Source organism: Dermacentor albipictus, chromosome 1, assembly GCF_038994185.2.
Source record: "Dermacentor albipictus isolate Rhodes 1998 colony chromosome 1, USDA_Dalb.pri_finalv2, whole genome shotgun sequence".
Classification (NCBI taxonomy): Eukaryota; Metazoa; Arthropoda; class Arachnida; order Ixodida; family Ixodidae; genus Dermacentor; species Dermacentor albipictus.
Window position 1 is genome coordinate 242,946,024 of NC_091821.1, and position 16,891 is coordinate 242,962,914.

Genomic DNA, 16,891 nt, shown 5'->3' on the forward strand with positions numbered 1-16,891 from the left:
AGTGCTGAAAGCGGGCATGTCCTGTGCTACCGGGGCTTAGCGCAGAGACGAGAACTAGGAGTCGGATTCCTGATTAATAAGGATATAGCTGGTAACATACAGGAATTCTATAGCATTAACGAGAGGGTGGCAGGTCTTGTTATGAAACTTAATAAGAGGTACAAATTGAAGGTCGTACAAGTCTACGCCCCTACATCCAGTCATGATGACCAGGAAGTCAAAAGCTTCTATCAAGACGTGAAATCGGCGATGGGCAAAGTCTAAACAAAATACACTATACTGATGGGTGACTTCAATGCCAGGGTAGGCAAGAAGCAGGCTGGAGACAAGTCAGTGGGGGAATATGGCATAGGCTCTAGGAATAACAGGGGAGAGTTATTAGAAGAGTTTGCAGAACAGAATAATATGTGGATAGTGAATACCTTCTTCTGCAAGCGGGATAGCCGAAAGTGGACGTGGAGGAGCCCGAATGGCGAGACTAGAAATTAAATATTTATACTCTGCGCTAACCCTGGCATCCTACAAGATGTGGACGTGCTCGGCAAGGTGCGCTGCAGTGACCATAGGATGGTAACAACTCGAATTAGCCTAGACTTGAGGAGGGAAAGGAAGAAACTGGTACATAAGAAGCCAATCAATGAGTTAGCGGTAAGAGGGAAAATAGAGGAATTCGGGATCAAGCTACAGAACAGGTATTCGGCCTTAGCTCAGGAAGAGGACCTTAGTGTTGAAGATATGAACGACAATCTTATGGGCATCATTAAGGAATGTGCAATAGAAGTGCAATAGAAGTCAGTGGTAACTCCGTTAGACAGGATGCCAGTAAGCTATTGCAGGAGACGAAAGATCTGATCAAGAAACACCAATGTATAAAAGCCTTTAACCCAACGGCTAGAATAGAACTGGCAGAACTTTCCAAGTTAATCAACAAGCTTAAGACAGCTGACATAAGGAAGTATCATATGGATAGAATTGAACATGCTCTCAGAAACGGAGGAAGCCTAAAAGCAGTGAAGAAGAAACTAGGAATAGGCAAAAATCAGTTGTATGCGTTAAGAGACAAAGCCGGCAATATCATTACTAATATGGATGAGATCGTTCAAGTGGCTGAGGAGTTCTATAGAGATTTATACAGTACCAGTGGTACCTTTGACGATAATTGAAGAGAGAGTAGTCTAGAGAAATTTGAAATCCCACAAGTAACGCCGGAAGAAGTAAAGAAAGCCTTGGGAGCTATGCGAAGGGAGAAGGCAGCTGGGGAGGATCAGGTAACAGCAGATTTGTTGAAGGATGGTGGGCAGATTGTTCTAGAAAAACTGGCCACCCTGTATACGCAATGCCTCATGACTCCGAGCGTACCGGAATCTTGGAAGAATGCTAACATAATCCTAATCTATAAGAAAGGGGACGCCAAAGACTTGAAATATTGTAGACCGATTAGCTTAGTGTCCGTTGCCTACAAAGTATTTACTTAGATAATTGCAAATAGAATCAGGAACACCTTAGACTTCCATCAACGAAAGGATCAGGCAGGATTCCGTAAAGGCTACTCAACAATAAACCATATTCACACTATCAATCAGGTGATAGAGAAACGTGCGGAATATAACCAAACCTTATATATAGCTTTCATTGATTACGAGAAAGTGTTTGATTCAGTCGAAACGTCAGCAGTCATGGAGGCATTACGGAATCAGGGTGTAGACGAGCCGTATGTAAAAATACTGAAAGATATCTATAACGGCTCCACAGCCACCATAGTCCTCCATAAAGAAAGCAACAAAATTCCAATAAAGAAAGGTGTCAAGCAGGGAGATACAATCTCTCCAATGCTATTCACAGCGTGTTTACAGGAGGTATTCAGAGACCTGGATTGGGAAGAATTGGGGATAAGAGTTAATGGAGAATACCTTAGTAACTTGCGATTCGCTGATGATATTGCCTTGCTTAGTAACTCAGGGGACCAACTGCAAGGCATGCTCACAGATCTGGAGAGGCAAAGCAGAAGGGTGGGCCTAAAAATTAATCTGCAGAAAACTAAAGTAATGTTTAACAGTCTCAGAAGAGAACAGCAGTTTATGATAGGTAGCGAGGCACTGTAAGTGGTAAGGGAATATATCTACTTAGGGCAGGTAGTGACCACGGATCCGGATCATGAGACTGAAATAATCAATAAAATAAGAATGGGCTGGGGCTTGTTTGGCTGGCATTCTCAGATCGTGAACAGCAGGTTGCCATTATCCCTTAAGAGAAAAGTGTATAACAGCTGTGTCTTACCAGTACTCACGTACGGGGCAGAAACCTGGAGGCTTACGAAAAGGGTTCTACTTAAATTGAGGACAACGCAACGAGCTATGGAAAGAAGAATGATAGGTGTAATGTTAAGGGATAAGAAAAGGGCAGATTGGGTGAGGGAACACACGCGAGTTAATGACATCTTAGTTGAAATCAAGAAAAAGAAATGGGCATGGACAGGACATGTAAGGAGGAGGGAAGATAACCGATGGTCATTAAGGGTTACGGACTGTATTCCAATGGAAGGGAAACGTAGCAGGGGGCGGCAGAAAGTTAGGTGGGCGGATGAGATTAAGAAGTTTGCAGGGACAACATGGCCACAATTAGTACATGACCGGGGTAGTTGCAGAAGTATGGGAGAGGCCTTTACCCTGCAGTGGGCGTAACCAGGCTGATGATAATGATGATTCACCCACTTTCACATCAGGTGGAGCTGACTGATCAAATTGGTTTGACCCCTTAATTCTTGTGGGTCATTTTGATTCATAAATTTTTTACCTTACGAAAATAAATATTAATGATGCTGTCAGGTAAAACATCTTGCATATCCACTTGCAGTACCAATAAATCTCACAGTGCCAGGCTTACTTGTGAGGCACTTTTTAGATTGGGCGATCACAATTCTCTCTATCAGTGAGAGCACAGTTTGTTTTCTGTCCATTCATACTAGTAGTGCTTTGTGTTCTTGTGGTGCAGGGCTTGATCAAAGTACGAGGTGACAAATGCTGGTGGGAGCTGACATGCATGATGTATCACTATGAGGTATGGCTTATCCCACAATTCTGTTTAGAAAATGATATTTTATTTGAGGGCTTTATGGTTGTGCCTAATGAATGCTCCTTCATGGAATCATCTTGCATGTCTAATATGAACTGCATTCAGTGAAGGTCCTTTGTTGTCATAGAGACACATAATGGAAACAAACACCCTTGTTTACTCACTAAATTTGTAGTGTGTGCCATCATGGTTTGGGGCCTTTTCCAAAAAGCGTTTGACAGCTGGATAAGTTTATTTGTGGTTAAAAACCTTTTTCTGCATGACAGTAAGTTGCCACATCGCAAGTTTTCTCTTGATGAAGGAGTGACACTTACGTGAAGCACCTTATCCACTTGACAACTTACCGTGCAATAATGACCATCATTTATATGATGCTGTTTAAGCTTGCAGGTAAAATTATCCACAAGTAAAGTGCTTTGTGTAAAATTCTCCTGACGTTTTTATACACAAGTTTTATAGTGGCTCAATTCGAAGTTCTCCACTGTAGCGTATGTATCTGGAAGCACTGTGCTTAATAGTAAAGATGTGTGGTAATAATAATAATAATAATAATAATAATAATAATAATAATAATAATAATAATAATAATAATATGAAAAAATAACATGAAATAATTGAATTTTCTTTAGGAATTACATTTCTAATCTCCACTGAAATAATCTTTTCAGTATAGCTTGAAAACAGACTGCTTGAGTGTTGCTGCCTGATGATTCAGAAACACTGAATTTTTCGTTGTTAATAATTAAGGCTATCGTCTACCCACTGTATTTTTATGGATGATGAGTGGGCACATTGTGTTCATTGCAGACCCAGCCAGTGCCCAATCCACTTAGTTACTACCTTCACCAAACGCCTCCATTTATGCACAAATTGGAAGTTCTCGGGAATCACATCATTGAGCTAATTGTGCCGTGGTTCATGTTGCTGACAAGACCGTTCAGGATAGCATGTGGAATAATTCAGATATCATTTCAGGTAAGTACTTTTCCAGCACAACCCGTCAGCTGAACTCTAACAGTTTGCGTTCATGCCTGGCAGGTGATCCTGATTATGAGTGGAAACCTGAGTTTTCTCAACTGGCTGACAATCCTGCCATCGATACCCTACTTTGATGATGCTGCACTGAAATGGATGTTCAGCAAAAACACTTCCAACCAAGTGGCATTGCTGGCAAAGGAAGCGGGGGAACAAAAAGTGAAGCATAGTATGCCACTCCTTGGTTTGTCACATTGGCAGATAAAGCCAGAAAGCTTTACTGATAAATGTTGCAATTGTTGCTCTTGCTTTTAAGGGACTGTCCAACACTCTTTGAGCTGCTGCTAATTGTGCTTTATAGCAGTTATCAGTTATATCAGTCAAAAAGTGAATGACAGAAATTGACTCACACAGTCGTAAATTAGTTGGGAAATGTCAATACAGTCGACTTCTATTCAATCGACCCTGACAGGATCAATGAAAGTGATTTAATTATCCAATTTGAATAAAACAAGATGCAGAAAAAAACGTCAAAACAGTCTGCTATTCATTTGGCAGTATTTGCCCGATTCTAACATGCCCCCGAATCAATTATGTACCCGCTTTCTACGTGTACAAAGTAGAAAACTAATGTATAAATAACTATAAGTCTCCTAAGCAAGGTAGAAATCTTGCTTAGAAAAAAAGGTAGTTTTTTTAAAAATCAGCTTGCCATCAATACAGCCGTTTTATGCAGTAAAGCATACAAACACCACAAATGCAGTTTTGTTTTCATATCCGATTGCACCATACAGGCAATTTTTCGCCCAATTTTCTTGGGAAAAAAAGGTGTGCATTAGAAGCAGTTGACTACTGTAATCGTACATTATGAGCTACCATTATTGCTTGAAAATCTTCCTAGGACAGACCGAAAATTGGTTGAGCAGAGTAACCAGTTGGGCTTGTTGGTTGAACATAGTAGAAGGCTACAACGTGGAAACCGGTGGAGACAAAGGAGGCACACAAAGTACACAGATGCTGGGCTGACTTCAGCGCTACATCTGTGTACTTTGTGTGCCTCCTTTGTCTCTGTTCGTTCCTGCGCTGTAGCCTTCTACGAAAATGGGTGTTTTTGACAGATTTGACGTTTGTTCACTGTCCCCTAAGCTCCGCCGAATCATGTTGCCCCTAAAGGGGTCACCATTGGGGTCAGGCGCATTTCGAATTATCCGGCAAATGTCCATTTTACAATCGAAGTAACGAAAGGGTGGGCCCGTAGAAATGCATGGGTGCCGCACGGGACCGAATTAAGTGAAAAATCAAAGTAATCGGAGCTGAATGAATTGAAGTTTTCTGTATACCCAAATAGCTGAATAATAATGAATTTTGATTTTAACTTGAATTTGGGAGACAATGTCATCCATTTTTCTTGCCCACTGACCCATACTATCAAAGCCAGTGCCAAGTGCTCACAGCATACATGTCAAGAACGTTCACACATTGTGCCTGTTTGTTGTCCCCCATTTCCATAAGCGTTGGTGGTGTCGATGCCACCATAGGCACTACCTACGGGAGGGGGGGGGGGGAGCAGAGCCCCCCCCCTCCCTTCGTTGTTGCCGTAATGTTATTGTTGCTAATAGCTTACTGCAGCATTGTTGGCGCGGACATGCACGGCTTTTAATTCATACTTTTGCTTTATTTCTGCAAATTCTAACACTAGGAGGACAAGCGCATTAGAAGCACTAGCAGCGGCTGCCTCCGTATTTCCTCACTTCAACTTTGTTTTCAATTTCTACTGTAAACACCATGCACATATACAATATATCTAAATATACACACAGGATGAAGTTTATTATATTATTGGAAGAGAAGGAGGTAGCTGGTTAAAAATTTTTTTAAAGGTATGGATAGCCTGTGTCAAGAGAAAGAATATGATGTTCACCTCGCTTCAAATGGCTTTGCATGCTTTTTTGACCCCCCCAAAAAAACCTGTAGACTTCAGTGACCCCTGCAGCAGAGTCTTTTATCAACGGCGGGTGAAATGCACGTGAATGATATGCATCTCAGTATTGCTTCTCTTTGCAGTAAGCACTGCTAACGGATCATGAAAAAAAGAAAACTCTTCTAATAATTTACATTTATTACGGATAAACATTGCTACTTGCATGCAGAGGTCATAAATATACACAGGGTGTCCCAGTTAACTATCTTGCACCCAGATTTAAAAGAGTGCAGTTACATTACTCGAAGGAAACCTAGTATATTGTTTCTGATACAGCGCAGTAACTGCCAGTATTTTTTTCATGTCAGATTTAATTTGGTAATTGTAATTAATGAACTAACTCAAGATATACTATCCTAATTATCAAAGTGTCAGTGAGGCATTTGCAGGCACAGCCAAGGGACATCTAACTGCAATATTTTCAGTGATGTACAAATTGTTTTCCAACTGATAAATAAACCCCGTGAAATATGAACAATACTACTTGACTGCGCTCCCACCCGCATCATAAAGCAGCGCTTTCGAACAAGCTCCCTCTGAGCTAGCCAGAACGAAACAAAGGAAATAAAGAAATAATCATAATCAAGGTAGTTCCGTATCTGACGTGCCCTGGCCAAAGTAACACGATGCGTTTGGTGTTAGTTGGAAAAAAGCTGTGATAACCGTTGCCTTAGTGTAGATAAAGTGCATGGAGGGTTTTTCTCTCTCTTTTTTTTTTTTTTTTGTCGCAACACCTATGATTACAAATGCAAATTGACAACATCAGTGCAAAGGTTTAAAGGTGCATTTTGTTTTTTCCCAGCCGCCATGTCTTTCTCTAATGAGCATAAAGAAAGCATGGTCCTTGCCTTGGGAGCTGCAAATGGCAACAAGAGGAAGGCTGCAAATATATATTATTCATGGTAGTGTGGCGGTAGACCAAACGCATCGACAATAAACAAATTATGAAAACCTGAGACAAACTGGCAGCTTCCAGAAACAGCGGCGGATGACTCCTTTTTTTCCTACCCTACGCACGGATGGTCTAGCATTTATGGCCTCAAACCCACATGCTAGTATGTGGGATGTGGCTGCCCAGGTACCAATTTCCAGGCCATAAGTTTGGAGGATTCTAATGACAGCCTTTCACTCATACTACCTTAACTAGCACCAATGCTTAGAAGATAGGGACCTGTAGAATCATCTAGATTTCTCGAATTGGTTCTTCACAAAAGCCGATGAGTCACCGGACTTTTTGAGCAACATCATGTGCACCGATGAAAGAAATGCCTAGGTAAATTTGCATAATGCGCACTATTGGAGGGACTCCAATCCACACTGGGTAAAGAGCACTCGGCACCAGTACTAGTGGTCGTTCAATGTGGGGTTTGGAATTTACGCCGGTGCTATAATCAGTCCCATCTTCTTCGATTACACACTGACTGGACAGTGTTATGTGGATGAAATCCTTGGAGTGGTGGATGAGTTTCTCAGCGAAGTCTCACTGTCACATCCTCCACTTCTGTCGTATCAGCAATATGGAGTGCCAGCAGACAGCAGCAGCCAAGCATGAAACTGGCTGGATGTGACTTTTTATGTGCAATATATTGAAAGGCACGGTCTTGTAAATTGGCCGGCTAGGTCACCTGACCTCTCTCCACTCGATTTATTTCTTTGGGCTTATGTGAAGTATGGTGTTTACATGATCGAAACAGACGTCAGATGAGCTCAAGGCAAAGGTAACGGATGTGTGCCGTAGAATTCCAGCGTCGATCATGAAGAGAGCTACAAAAGATGTGATAAAGGGGGCACAGTACTGTGTAGCTGCAGGAGACCTATTCGAACACGGCCTCTAGGCAGCAGCTGGTATTCAACGGCAGTTACGAATGTATAGATAATAAGGGCACACTGAAATCTGCAGGTTTCAAATGTGGAAGCATTTCTATCCGTACCCAACCAACGGAAAAAGCATCCTTCTGTCTGTCCTGTAAAATGAACGCTTCTAACGTAGCACCCGCAGCAGCGAGCAAATTTACCTGCTTGTTGCCTCTTGCTTCAACGCCAACAAAGCGGTGCAAACACAACGCTCATAGAGCTCTCAGTACATGCCGCACTCTGCCGTTTTCACATATTGCTTTCAATATACACGCTGCGCCACCGCCGGAGCATGGTTGCTCATGGTTCATAATGGTTCAGTGTACCTAAAAGACATTGCATATATTTCCTTCATTTGCTACATCTTCCTGGACATTTCATCCCGCATCCACATCTAATGCGGGATATCTGTAACACCAGTGAACATTGCTTCTACTCGCCTCTTCTATGTCGTCTTGTGCAGGTCTGTGTTGCAATTGCACTTCTCCATTTCACTTTTTTTTCGCGGTCGTTCTCACAATTATATGAAACACACCAGCATACTACCACGAAACACCACATCGGTGCTACGAAATGCTTGCATATCATTCAGATAAATTCCAGAGAAAATTCAGCGTGGATATTTTTGTGTGTGTGTGTGTGTGTGCGCGTGCGTGCGTGCGTGTGTGTGTGTGTGTGTGTGTGTGGGGGGGGGTGGGTGGGTGGGTGGGTGGGTGGGTGGGTGGGTGGGTGGGTGTGTGTGTGTGTGTGTGTGTGTGTGTGTGTGTGTGTGTGTGTGTGTGTGTGTGTGTGTGTGTGTGTGTGTGTGTGTGTGCAGACGTAGAAGAACAGACGTAGAAGTAACAGATTTACTTTCTTGAACACCTCGCTTTTGCATTTTCCCTACATGTGAGTCCTTCCCAGTATGTTTATTTCGCTTTTATTTTCAGCCATGCACCTGTTTTTGCAGCACATATACACTCTTATGAAAAAATATTATGGTCACTTTAATGTGGCTTTTGTCCGAAGCAAATTTCTGGCGTGAAATACAGTTGCGTGTGCACTCTTTTGATGCGGTGCGAGCTGAGCCAAGGTTTTGAAACATTCTATGCCTATTCCATTGCTTTTTGCATTTTGTGTGTAGTCAGAGCGGCGCTTCGGCTACGTTATCAAGGAGCTTTTATTATCAGTGTGATCACTCGGCCTTGAGAGACGGATAATAAGTGTGACGTAGAAATGAGAGGAAGGAATAGTTGTGAAGCTGTGAAAACTGCTGTTGGTGCTCCTTCCATGCCATTATCAAGGTGATGCGCTGTGTCTTCGGGTTTGCGACAGGCAAAGCAGTTGCTTTCCATGAGCTTACTTGAGGGCACTGCTTCAAGATGCGGATGGGAGCACAGACACATGGTAACATGGTATTTTAAATTTTTCATAGGGTTTCTTTTTTAGTTGGAAAAAAATTGTACGCAATTGGTACGTCACTGAAAAAACCACAGTTATATGTTAACTGGGGATCCCTACAAATGCCTCATTGACACTTCGATAATTAGGACAGTACTTCTCAAGTTAGATCTTTAATTATGCTACCTAATTAAATCTCAGTAACAAGAAAAAAATATTGGTGGCTACTTCACTGTGCTGGAAACAATGTGCACTAGGATTTCTTCGAGTAACCCAAGTGCTTTTTTTTTTTAAGTCTTGGTGCGTGTTAGTTGGGACCCTGTATAATTCACTCAGTAACCGAAATGAAGCTAAGCAAGGTTCACTCAAAATCAGAATCAACAGCAGTCATGTGTAGCAGTGCTTATACTCAGACTCACAGAAAAAGAAAAGAGACAGATGCTGCAGTTTCTCTGGAAAGGCGAAGCAGTATTAGTGATAGCGAAGTATAAAACAATTTCACGAATGAACATTTCACCACTGAGAGATGCCAGATTCTTGGTGGTGCGAGAGGACTCAAGCTGTGAAATTGAACTGTCTCCTACTATAAGGTCTTGTATATACTCACATAAGGCTGTCACTTGAGTGAAAATTCTTCAAGGTCACACGAAGTTTCAAGTGCAACTGTTATATGGGGGTTTGGAAAGCTGGTTGGGCCCCAGCCCCCCCCCTACGGAAAAGTTAAACTTTTTGCCTATGGTTGCCATGGTAACAACAGCCAGCAGAGTGAGCCTAAGCATTGATTAGAGTGTGAGCAACATCAGCCCTTTCCATATCTCGGTGAATGTCAATCAAATGCTGAAAAGAGGAGGCACGCATTTGTGCTCAGAAAGCACAAAGCTACTGCAAAAGTACTGCCAAGCAATGTATTAGTAGAAATGCTTTCCTGCTCGACCATTCTCTTTTCTTGTACATAAAGGAATGCCCGATCTCGCTAGGAGTTGGCGCTAGGCTGCTGCTTCTGTGGTGCATGCTGGTGATTGTATTGCTCCTGTTGTGCTCTTATGTTGCTGCTGTGAGCAATGTGAAGCTGAATAATTAAATAATTTGTCTGCCTTAATATGTTTGTGTTAGTGATGTGCAATGGGCAAGTTCATGATTAAAAACTACCGCAGAACCACGCAGACAGAACAGAGAAAAGGAGCACATACACATAATACGATGGCTGACTAACAACTGAAGGAAAACTGGAATCCAGAAAAGCACGAAGGCTAAGTGCATGATCCTTCAAAACCCGCACTTACCTGACGACATCAGAGTAGACATAGTCAGTTTAGGTGCTTTTGGCCTTCATGCTTTTCTGGCTTCCAGTTTTACTTTACTTGTAAGTAATTGGTTGTGTTGTGTATAGCTCCCCTTTCCTCTCTTCTAGCAACATCCTTTTGCACTAGTGTTTAATCATAAAGCCTTACCAACTTGCTCAGCTTTCCGTGTTAGCGGACAAGTTTGCTGTGTATACTGGAACGTGCTAGACAGCAGTAGCAAGAGCAAGTGTCTCATTTTACATCATTACTACAAAATAAAGTTTTGGCTGGAGTGTGAAACAAGTCGATGAAATTGAACAATGCAGCAACTAAGAAACACTTTCAGAGAACTTTATCATCTCCGTGGATTTTGCATACCTACTGCAAGTGAGATGAGATGAGTAAGACCACCAGATACCTTTCAGCACTCATGCATTGCAGTTGATGCTGCACGTAATGCCAAATCTGCATGGTAGATTTCAATGCTATAATGTGTCTGAATAAGGTTCGTGTAATTCTTGTAATGTAATATGTTCTCGCTAAGCGCAAATTTTAACTGGCGAGCCATGAATCCTCTTAAACAAAAGCACCACTGCCACGAACAACAACTTGTTAACCGCCTGCCGTTTGCAGCCAAAGCGGTCACATTTACTCAAATTTTACAAATTTGTTCTCTTCAAGGGAGAACAGAGGGCTTTTTTTTAGCTCTATTTCCATTGCAGATATGATATAACGAAAGTAGGTAAAACAAGGCAAATTGACCTGAGCTATTTGAGCTGACTGCTTTGACTGTCTGTACTTTATTGTCTTATTTATTTAATGAAGTACATCGTGACAAACTATGCATTGTGATCAAATACATCGGAAGAGCGAGCAGTGACACCAACCAGGCTTGGTGGTCATCCAAGTGGATGATTCAGACAGGAAGCTTCAGTGAACTTAAGAGCCTTGCAACCAGCCAAATCAGCTATGCTCTGAGGACTATAATTATTATGGGGGCAGGATCACTTTTGGAAAGCTTGTGCATACACAGTTCACCTGGTGAAATCTGTGTGTTTTGAAGTTCCAAGAAGAAAAATTTAATATAAATTTACATATATAAGTTAACATATAAAAATTCATTAGGAATATTGGCAGCATGGTCTTGGTTAACCAGTCAGTCAAGGTGCAATTATTGACATTAATACTTTTATGGGACTGTAGAAAGCTGCCGCTTCATGGTGGTTCAGTCAGCACGAGGATCTTGATTTCTGAGACATTAAAATAAAGGTACCGACTTAGATTTTGGCACTGTGGCAAATGCTGAAAGCATGGCCAACTGCCACTTGATGCAAAGAAAAGCAAACACTTAATTTTGTTTGAAATTCCCTTTGATGCCTGTCCTTGCTGTGAAAAGAAGAAGAAAAATTATGCAGCAAAAATGTATAAATGGCTAGAGGACTTAAACACCAATGTAATGCAGAAATTCCGATTGTGTTTGCCTCCGCACACAGTTCAGAACAGCAGTGCAGTTTCATCTATCGAAAATATATATGACATACAACAATTAAAGCAGACTGAAGCTAATGCATAATGAAGGCTCATAGAAGGAGACAAGTGTGCCGTCAGGCCTGCTACAACAATATAAGGAATGTACCTCATATATTCATCAATGTTGTTTTCATTTTTTAAATGATTAGAAACCTGGCTCTTGCACACTTTTACAGGTAAAGGAAGGAAGGCTACAAATATGGCCCTTGCACTATGCCTTGGTTTTCTAAGCATACCTGTTGTGATCAATCTTGTCTCACCAAATCAACAGATGAACACATCCTTTGAGCCCCTGCGTCTGGTTAACACCTATGGAGCATTTGGAAGGTACTTGGGCTATTCTGTTATTTTCTTCTTCATTTTCCTCTCCTTTTCTTTCTTCATTTCAAGTAGTTTTAAACTAAAAATCATGTTACTCTAGCTTGATCCTGGCAGCCTGTTATCTGAAATTCCTGAAATATACATTTGCTAAAAAGGACTTTCTAGGGACTAGTTGGTTTACTTTTACTAACTATATTTAATACATTGCCAATTACTAATTTAATAAATCTACTAATTCATATTTAATCTTGCAAATGTGCGCTAAGTATAGAACAGAAGTGAAAGGGACACATACAATGAACATGTTATCCCACCTTTAGTGCAAGTTTACAAGGTTAAATATGAATTGACTTGTCTAAATCTAGATTTTATTGCTAATTGAGATAGTGATTGCAATAATTTGATTTGGTAATACTTTGGAAAGCCTTGTTTAGATTCATTAAGGAAATGCTTTTAGAAAGGATGCACATTAATTTTTTGTTGCTTAGAACACTTGCTTACGCTTAATCTTTCGTGCGAACGGGCAATTCAGAAGTTCCTGGAAACATGTTGCCACACCTCAGCACAGAGTGGTATGTTGCTCCGCCAATAGATATACGCCATAGTATTGAGTTAATCTGGAGGTATTTGTTGGAAAGGATGATATTCATTCACATACTGTGCTTTTCTAATGGTATGTTGATATTGTTTTATATTGGCCATGAATGACTTGGAAGAACAATGTGAAGTTTGTTTCCAAATGGATAAGACAGAGGAATGTTATAGCAAGCTTTTGGAGAAGATGCCATGAGCTGCAGCCAAACTTATAATTTCATCCAATTCAAGAGCGGTAGAATGTCTACGGGGGATGATGAATGTTTTAGATGCAGTTCAACTGGGATAACCAATGCAAATATGGAATTGTGTTTGCATGCTTCCTCCTCACAACTGAACAAAGGAGCGTTGAATGCAGATGTGCATGGATGAAATAAGAAAAAGCAAAGCAGTGCTTACACATAGAAACACACACCCACACATTGAAAGATGTACAAATACACATGCTCAAAACTCATCACAGCCAATGTGAAACAACATTGAGATATTATTACAAAAGCAGACAATGTAAATCAATGTCATTATTCTTGCCATCAAAAACCTCAAGTCAGCTCATACTGATATTCGAGGCACCATCATGCACCATATCCCTCTTCGTAAAGGCAGGGCAGCATGTTTCTGGCACTTTCTGGATGACCCCTTGTAGTTGCTTTTGACAATAGGATTGTAAGGAGTAATTTCAAAGTAGTCCTGTGACCATTAACCGGAATATATTGCCTGAAAGATGGATTTGTACCTTCCTAGAATTAGAATAGCAAATGAAGCAACATGTTGAAGTGTTGTTTGGGTGACAGTTAGTGATTGCACATAATTGTTTTTGAAATGCTTGAACAAACAAACAGCAGTGCATGCCACCATTCACCTGTGATGTCATTGTGATTCTTCATATAAATGCCAGTGTATTGCTTTTTGTGTGAGTGTATTTTTTTTCTTGGTGCAACATGTGTGGCTTTTTTAACATGCTGCACTGTTATAGCCGTTTGTGGTAGCTCCCTCTGAAGAAGCATGTTAAGCACATAATATGCATTCATTAAGCACAGCCGTACCTTGCACATTGTATTGTATCTAAGGGACAAGGTACTTTCAAAAATCTTTTATAGCTTGCTGATGTCTCAGTTAATTTAGACATGAACTTCTGAAGTATCTTACAAGTGCCTTGTAAACTTAACGAAACCATGTATTTTGTGGGAAGATTAACTTGCTGCTCAGTCTTTATGTTGCCATCCTCTGGAAGTATGCATCACTTACGAACCCATGAAACAGAAGCTCTACAAATATTATTACAATTTCTTTGTCAGCACTGCCTATATAATGGCATGCAATTAACATTTCAAGTTGCCTACTTAGCAACAAAGGCCTCTTGTTTCAGGCCACTTAAACACCAGTTTGATTGACGCAGTGTGCTTTCTGGTTGTTTTCATGCTACAGGCAGCTGCCTGGATAAAAAGAAATAGGCTAGTTATTCTTGGCCACCTAGTATACTTTCAACTAGGAATTGCAGGCTTTTTTTACCATTGCACAAACTATTAAAGAATGTATGAGTTTAATGTGATAGTTTTGAAGAAAGTAAGAAAGTGCAGAGCTTAATATTTCTCTTCTTGTTTAAAAATAATCAGTTCTCTCTCAGTTATGAGCACTATCTCATGCCAGAGAACATACAACTTATAGTATCATCATGCAGGTGTCCTTTGTAATGCTAGGACTAAAACATTAAATATGTTCTTTTCTTTCCATGTGATATTTAGATTGGAATAAGCTACCATTAACAATTCTGACAAACTGTTGAACATATTGATGCTTGATGGCAATATTTTATTTGGCAGTTTTTGTTTGTTTGGTTGTATCACCTGTCTTGTCCTCCTTCTCTCTCTCTCTCTCTCTGTGAGTGTGTGTGCGCATGCATGCTGCAAGCTCTAGCTATGTGACACAACAGGTGGCGTCGAAATTTAGGCATCTTTCCTTTCTGTGCTTGCCGTATTTACTTCTGAGCCTGTTGGTATAGCAACACATGGCTAGCAAAGAAAGGGAGCAAAGCACATCATAAGGACGCAATGAAGAGAGGAGATGAGCAGAGCGAGAGAGCACCGTAGAAGATTAGAGAGTGCTGTGTGCCATGACAGTAGTTGGACGTGCCAAATGCATTGCAGGATAGGCGCGTCAGCACTCCTGTCTTATTTTTCTTCATGACCTATGCCTCTCCTGCTAGGGCCTGACACCTCTAGTATTTTCTAACCAACTAACTAACTAATTAACTGAATAAGTAAGTAAGATGAAGCAATTTATTTGAAAGCTGTGTTACTGTTGGGGTAAGGCATCAGTTTTCATATTGCTAAACTATCTCTCTTCTTTCCCATCTATCCATGCAGCATAACAAAATCTAGAAGAGAGGTTATAATTCAAGGGACACACAGCCTGGACCCACACAACAGAAGTGCTGTATGGGAAGAGTATGAATTCTTCTGCAAGCCTGGCAATGTGTTTAGGCGACCCTGTGTCATCAGCCCATATCACTACAGGCTAGACTGGCTGATGTGGTTTGCTGGCTTTCAGGTACTTTTTCTGTCACACATATAAGGGAACACCTTTCACTGAAGCTGCACTTTCCACGTTTTTGAGGCACCAACCGCTGTGGCTTAGTGGCTATGGCATTATGCTGCTAGGCACGAGGCCACAGGATCGATTCTTGGCCATTGTGGCTGTATTCTGATGGGGACAGAATGCAAGAACGCTTGTGTACTGGTGCCTTGGCTGCACGTTAAAGAACCTCGGTAGGTTAAAATTAATCTGGAGCCCTCCACTACGGTGTCTCCATAACCCACTGTGCAGATTCAGGATGGTAAAACTCCACAATTTAATTTTAACATCTCTGAGGTGTCTCCTTTCTGCTTGTTATTGTGAAGACACTGGGTGGTATAGGAACAAAGCTTCTATAGCATGCACAGTGCCTGTGGTGCACAGACAGTTATGCATGACCATGCTGCCATTTCTTTTTCAGAATATACTACTAGTGTTTGAAGAGCTTGTTTCAGAACATAGTACTAATGCTTCAAAGAAGTAGAAAAAAAAGAAAAAACTGAAAAAAAATTTTTTTTTCAGGACTATCAGAGCCACCCATGGCTCTTCCACTTTGTTGCAAAACTATTAGTCAATGACAAAAACGTTTCTAAAATAATTTTGAAAAACCCTTTTATGGACAGAGAACCACCAAGGTAAGTGACTACAGTTAATAACCTACTTTGCACCTTTGTTCTTGTCTTCTCTTGCATATAGGCAAGGATGTGCCAAAGCAGTAAAATTATTATTGCGGTGCCCATAAGAAACGTTGACTGATCTAAGCTGTCAAGTTTTCATTTCTTCATAAATCAGTATATTTTCTTGCCACTTGTGTGCCAGATCAACGAGACCGCCCCCCCCCCCCCCCCCCACACACACACACACAATGCCCATTGAATTATCTTCATGGGGATGCTGATAGTGTTCAAATAAAGTTTCAACTAAGCAAAGTCAAAAAGAAATGCATGCTTTTTACTGGATTAAGGGGCTTAAGTACAGTGTTGTTTATTCACAAAATATTAAATCAGTGATCATTTTCAGTGTCTTTCTTTTTCAAGAGCACTCATCATCTACATGTCTGTAGCATTACATTATAAAAAACTGATAAGCAGTTAATAATAAAAAACATTTAATAACAATTTTTAGGATTTGGTGTTGCCAAAAAAGAAGTGTTAAGAGTTGCTGATGTCGGTAGGAACACTAAGGACAGAGTCTGTGGCTTATCGATTGTGTAAAAGAAAACAAATAGCGAAGTGCACAAAGAAAGCACCAGGAATATGGAATTGGCTTGCACTGCTTACCTTGAAAAAAAAAAAGAACGAAAAATGGCATGCATCAAAGTGTGTGA

At 40.9% G+C, this 16,891-nt stretch overlaps 1 protein-coding gene across 1 annotated transcript in view; it reads left to right on the top strand.

Moving 5' to 3' along the window:
* LOC135901608 (lipase maturation factor 1-like) overlaps positions 1–16,891 on the top strand; it is a 35,971-nt gene that overhangs the window by 15,512 nt on the left and 3,568 nt on the right. The window contains exons 6-11 of the mRNA XM_065431454.1: positions 2,992–3,057; positions 3,880–4,047; positions 4,111–4,276; positions 12,252–12,402; positions 15,357–15,540; positions 16,087–16,199. Of these exons, the coding sequence (XP_065287526.1) occupies positions 2,992–3,057; positions 3,880–4,047; positions 4,111–4,276; positions 12,252–12,402; positions 15,357–15,540; positions 16,087–16,199 (848 nt within the window). The remainder of the gene's footprint in view (positions 1–2,991; positions 3,058–3,879; positions 4,048–4,110; positions 4,277–12,251; positions 12,403–15,356; positions 15,541–16,086; positions 16,200–16,891) is intronic.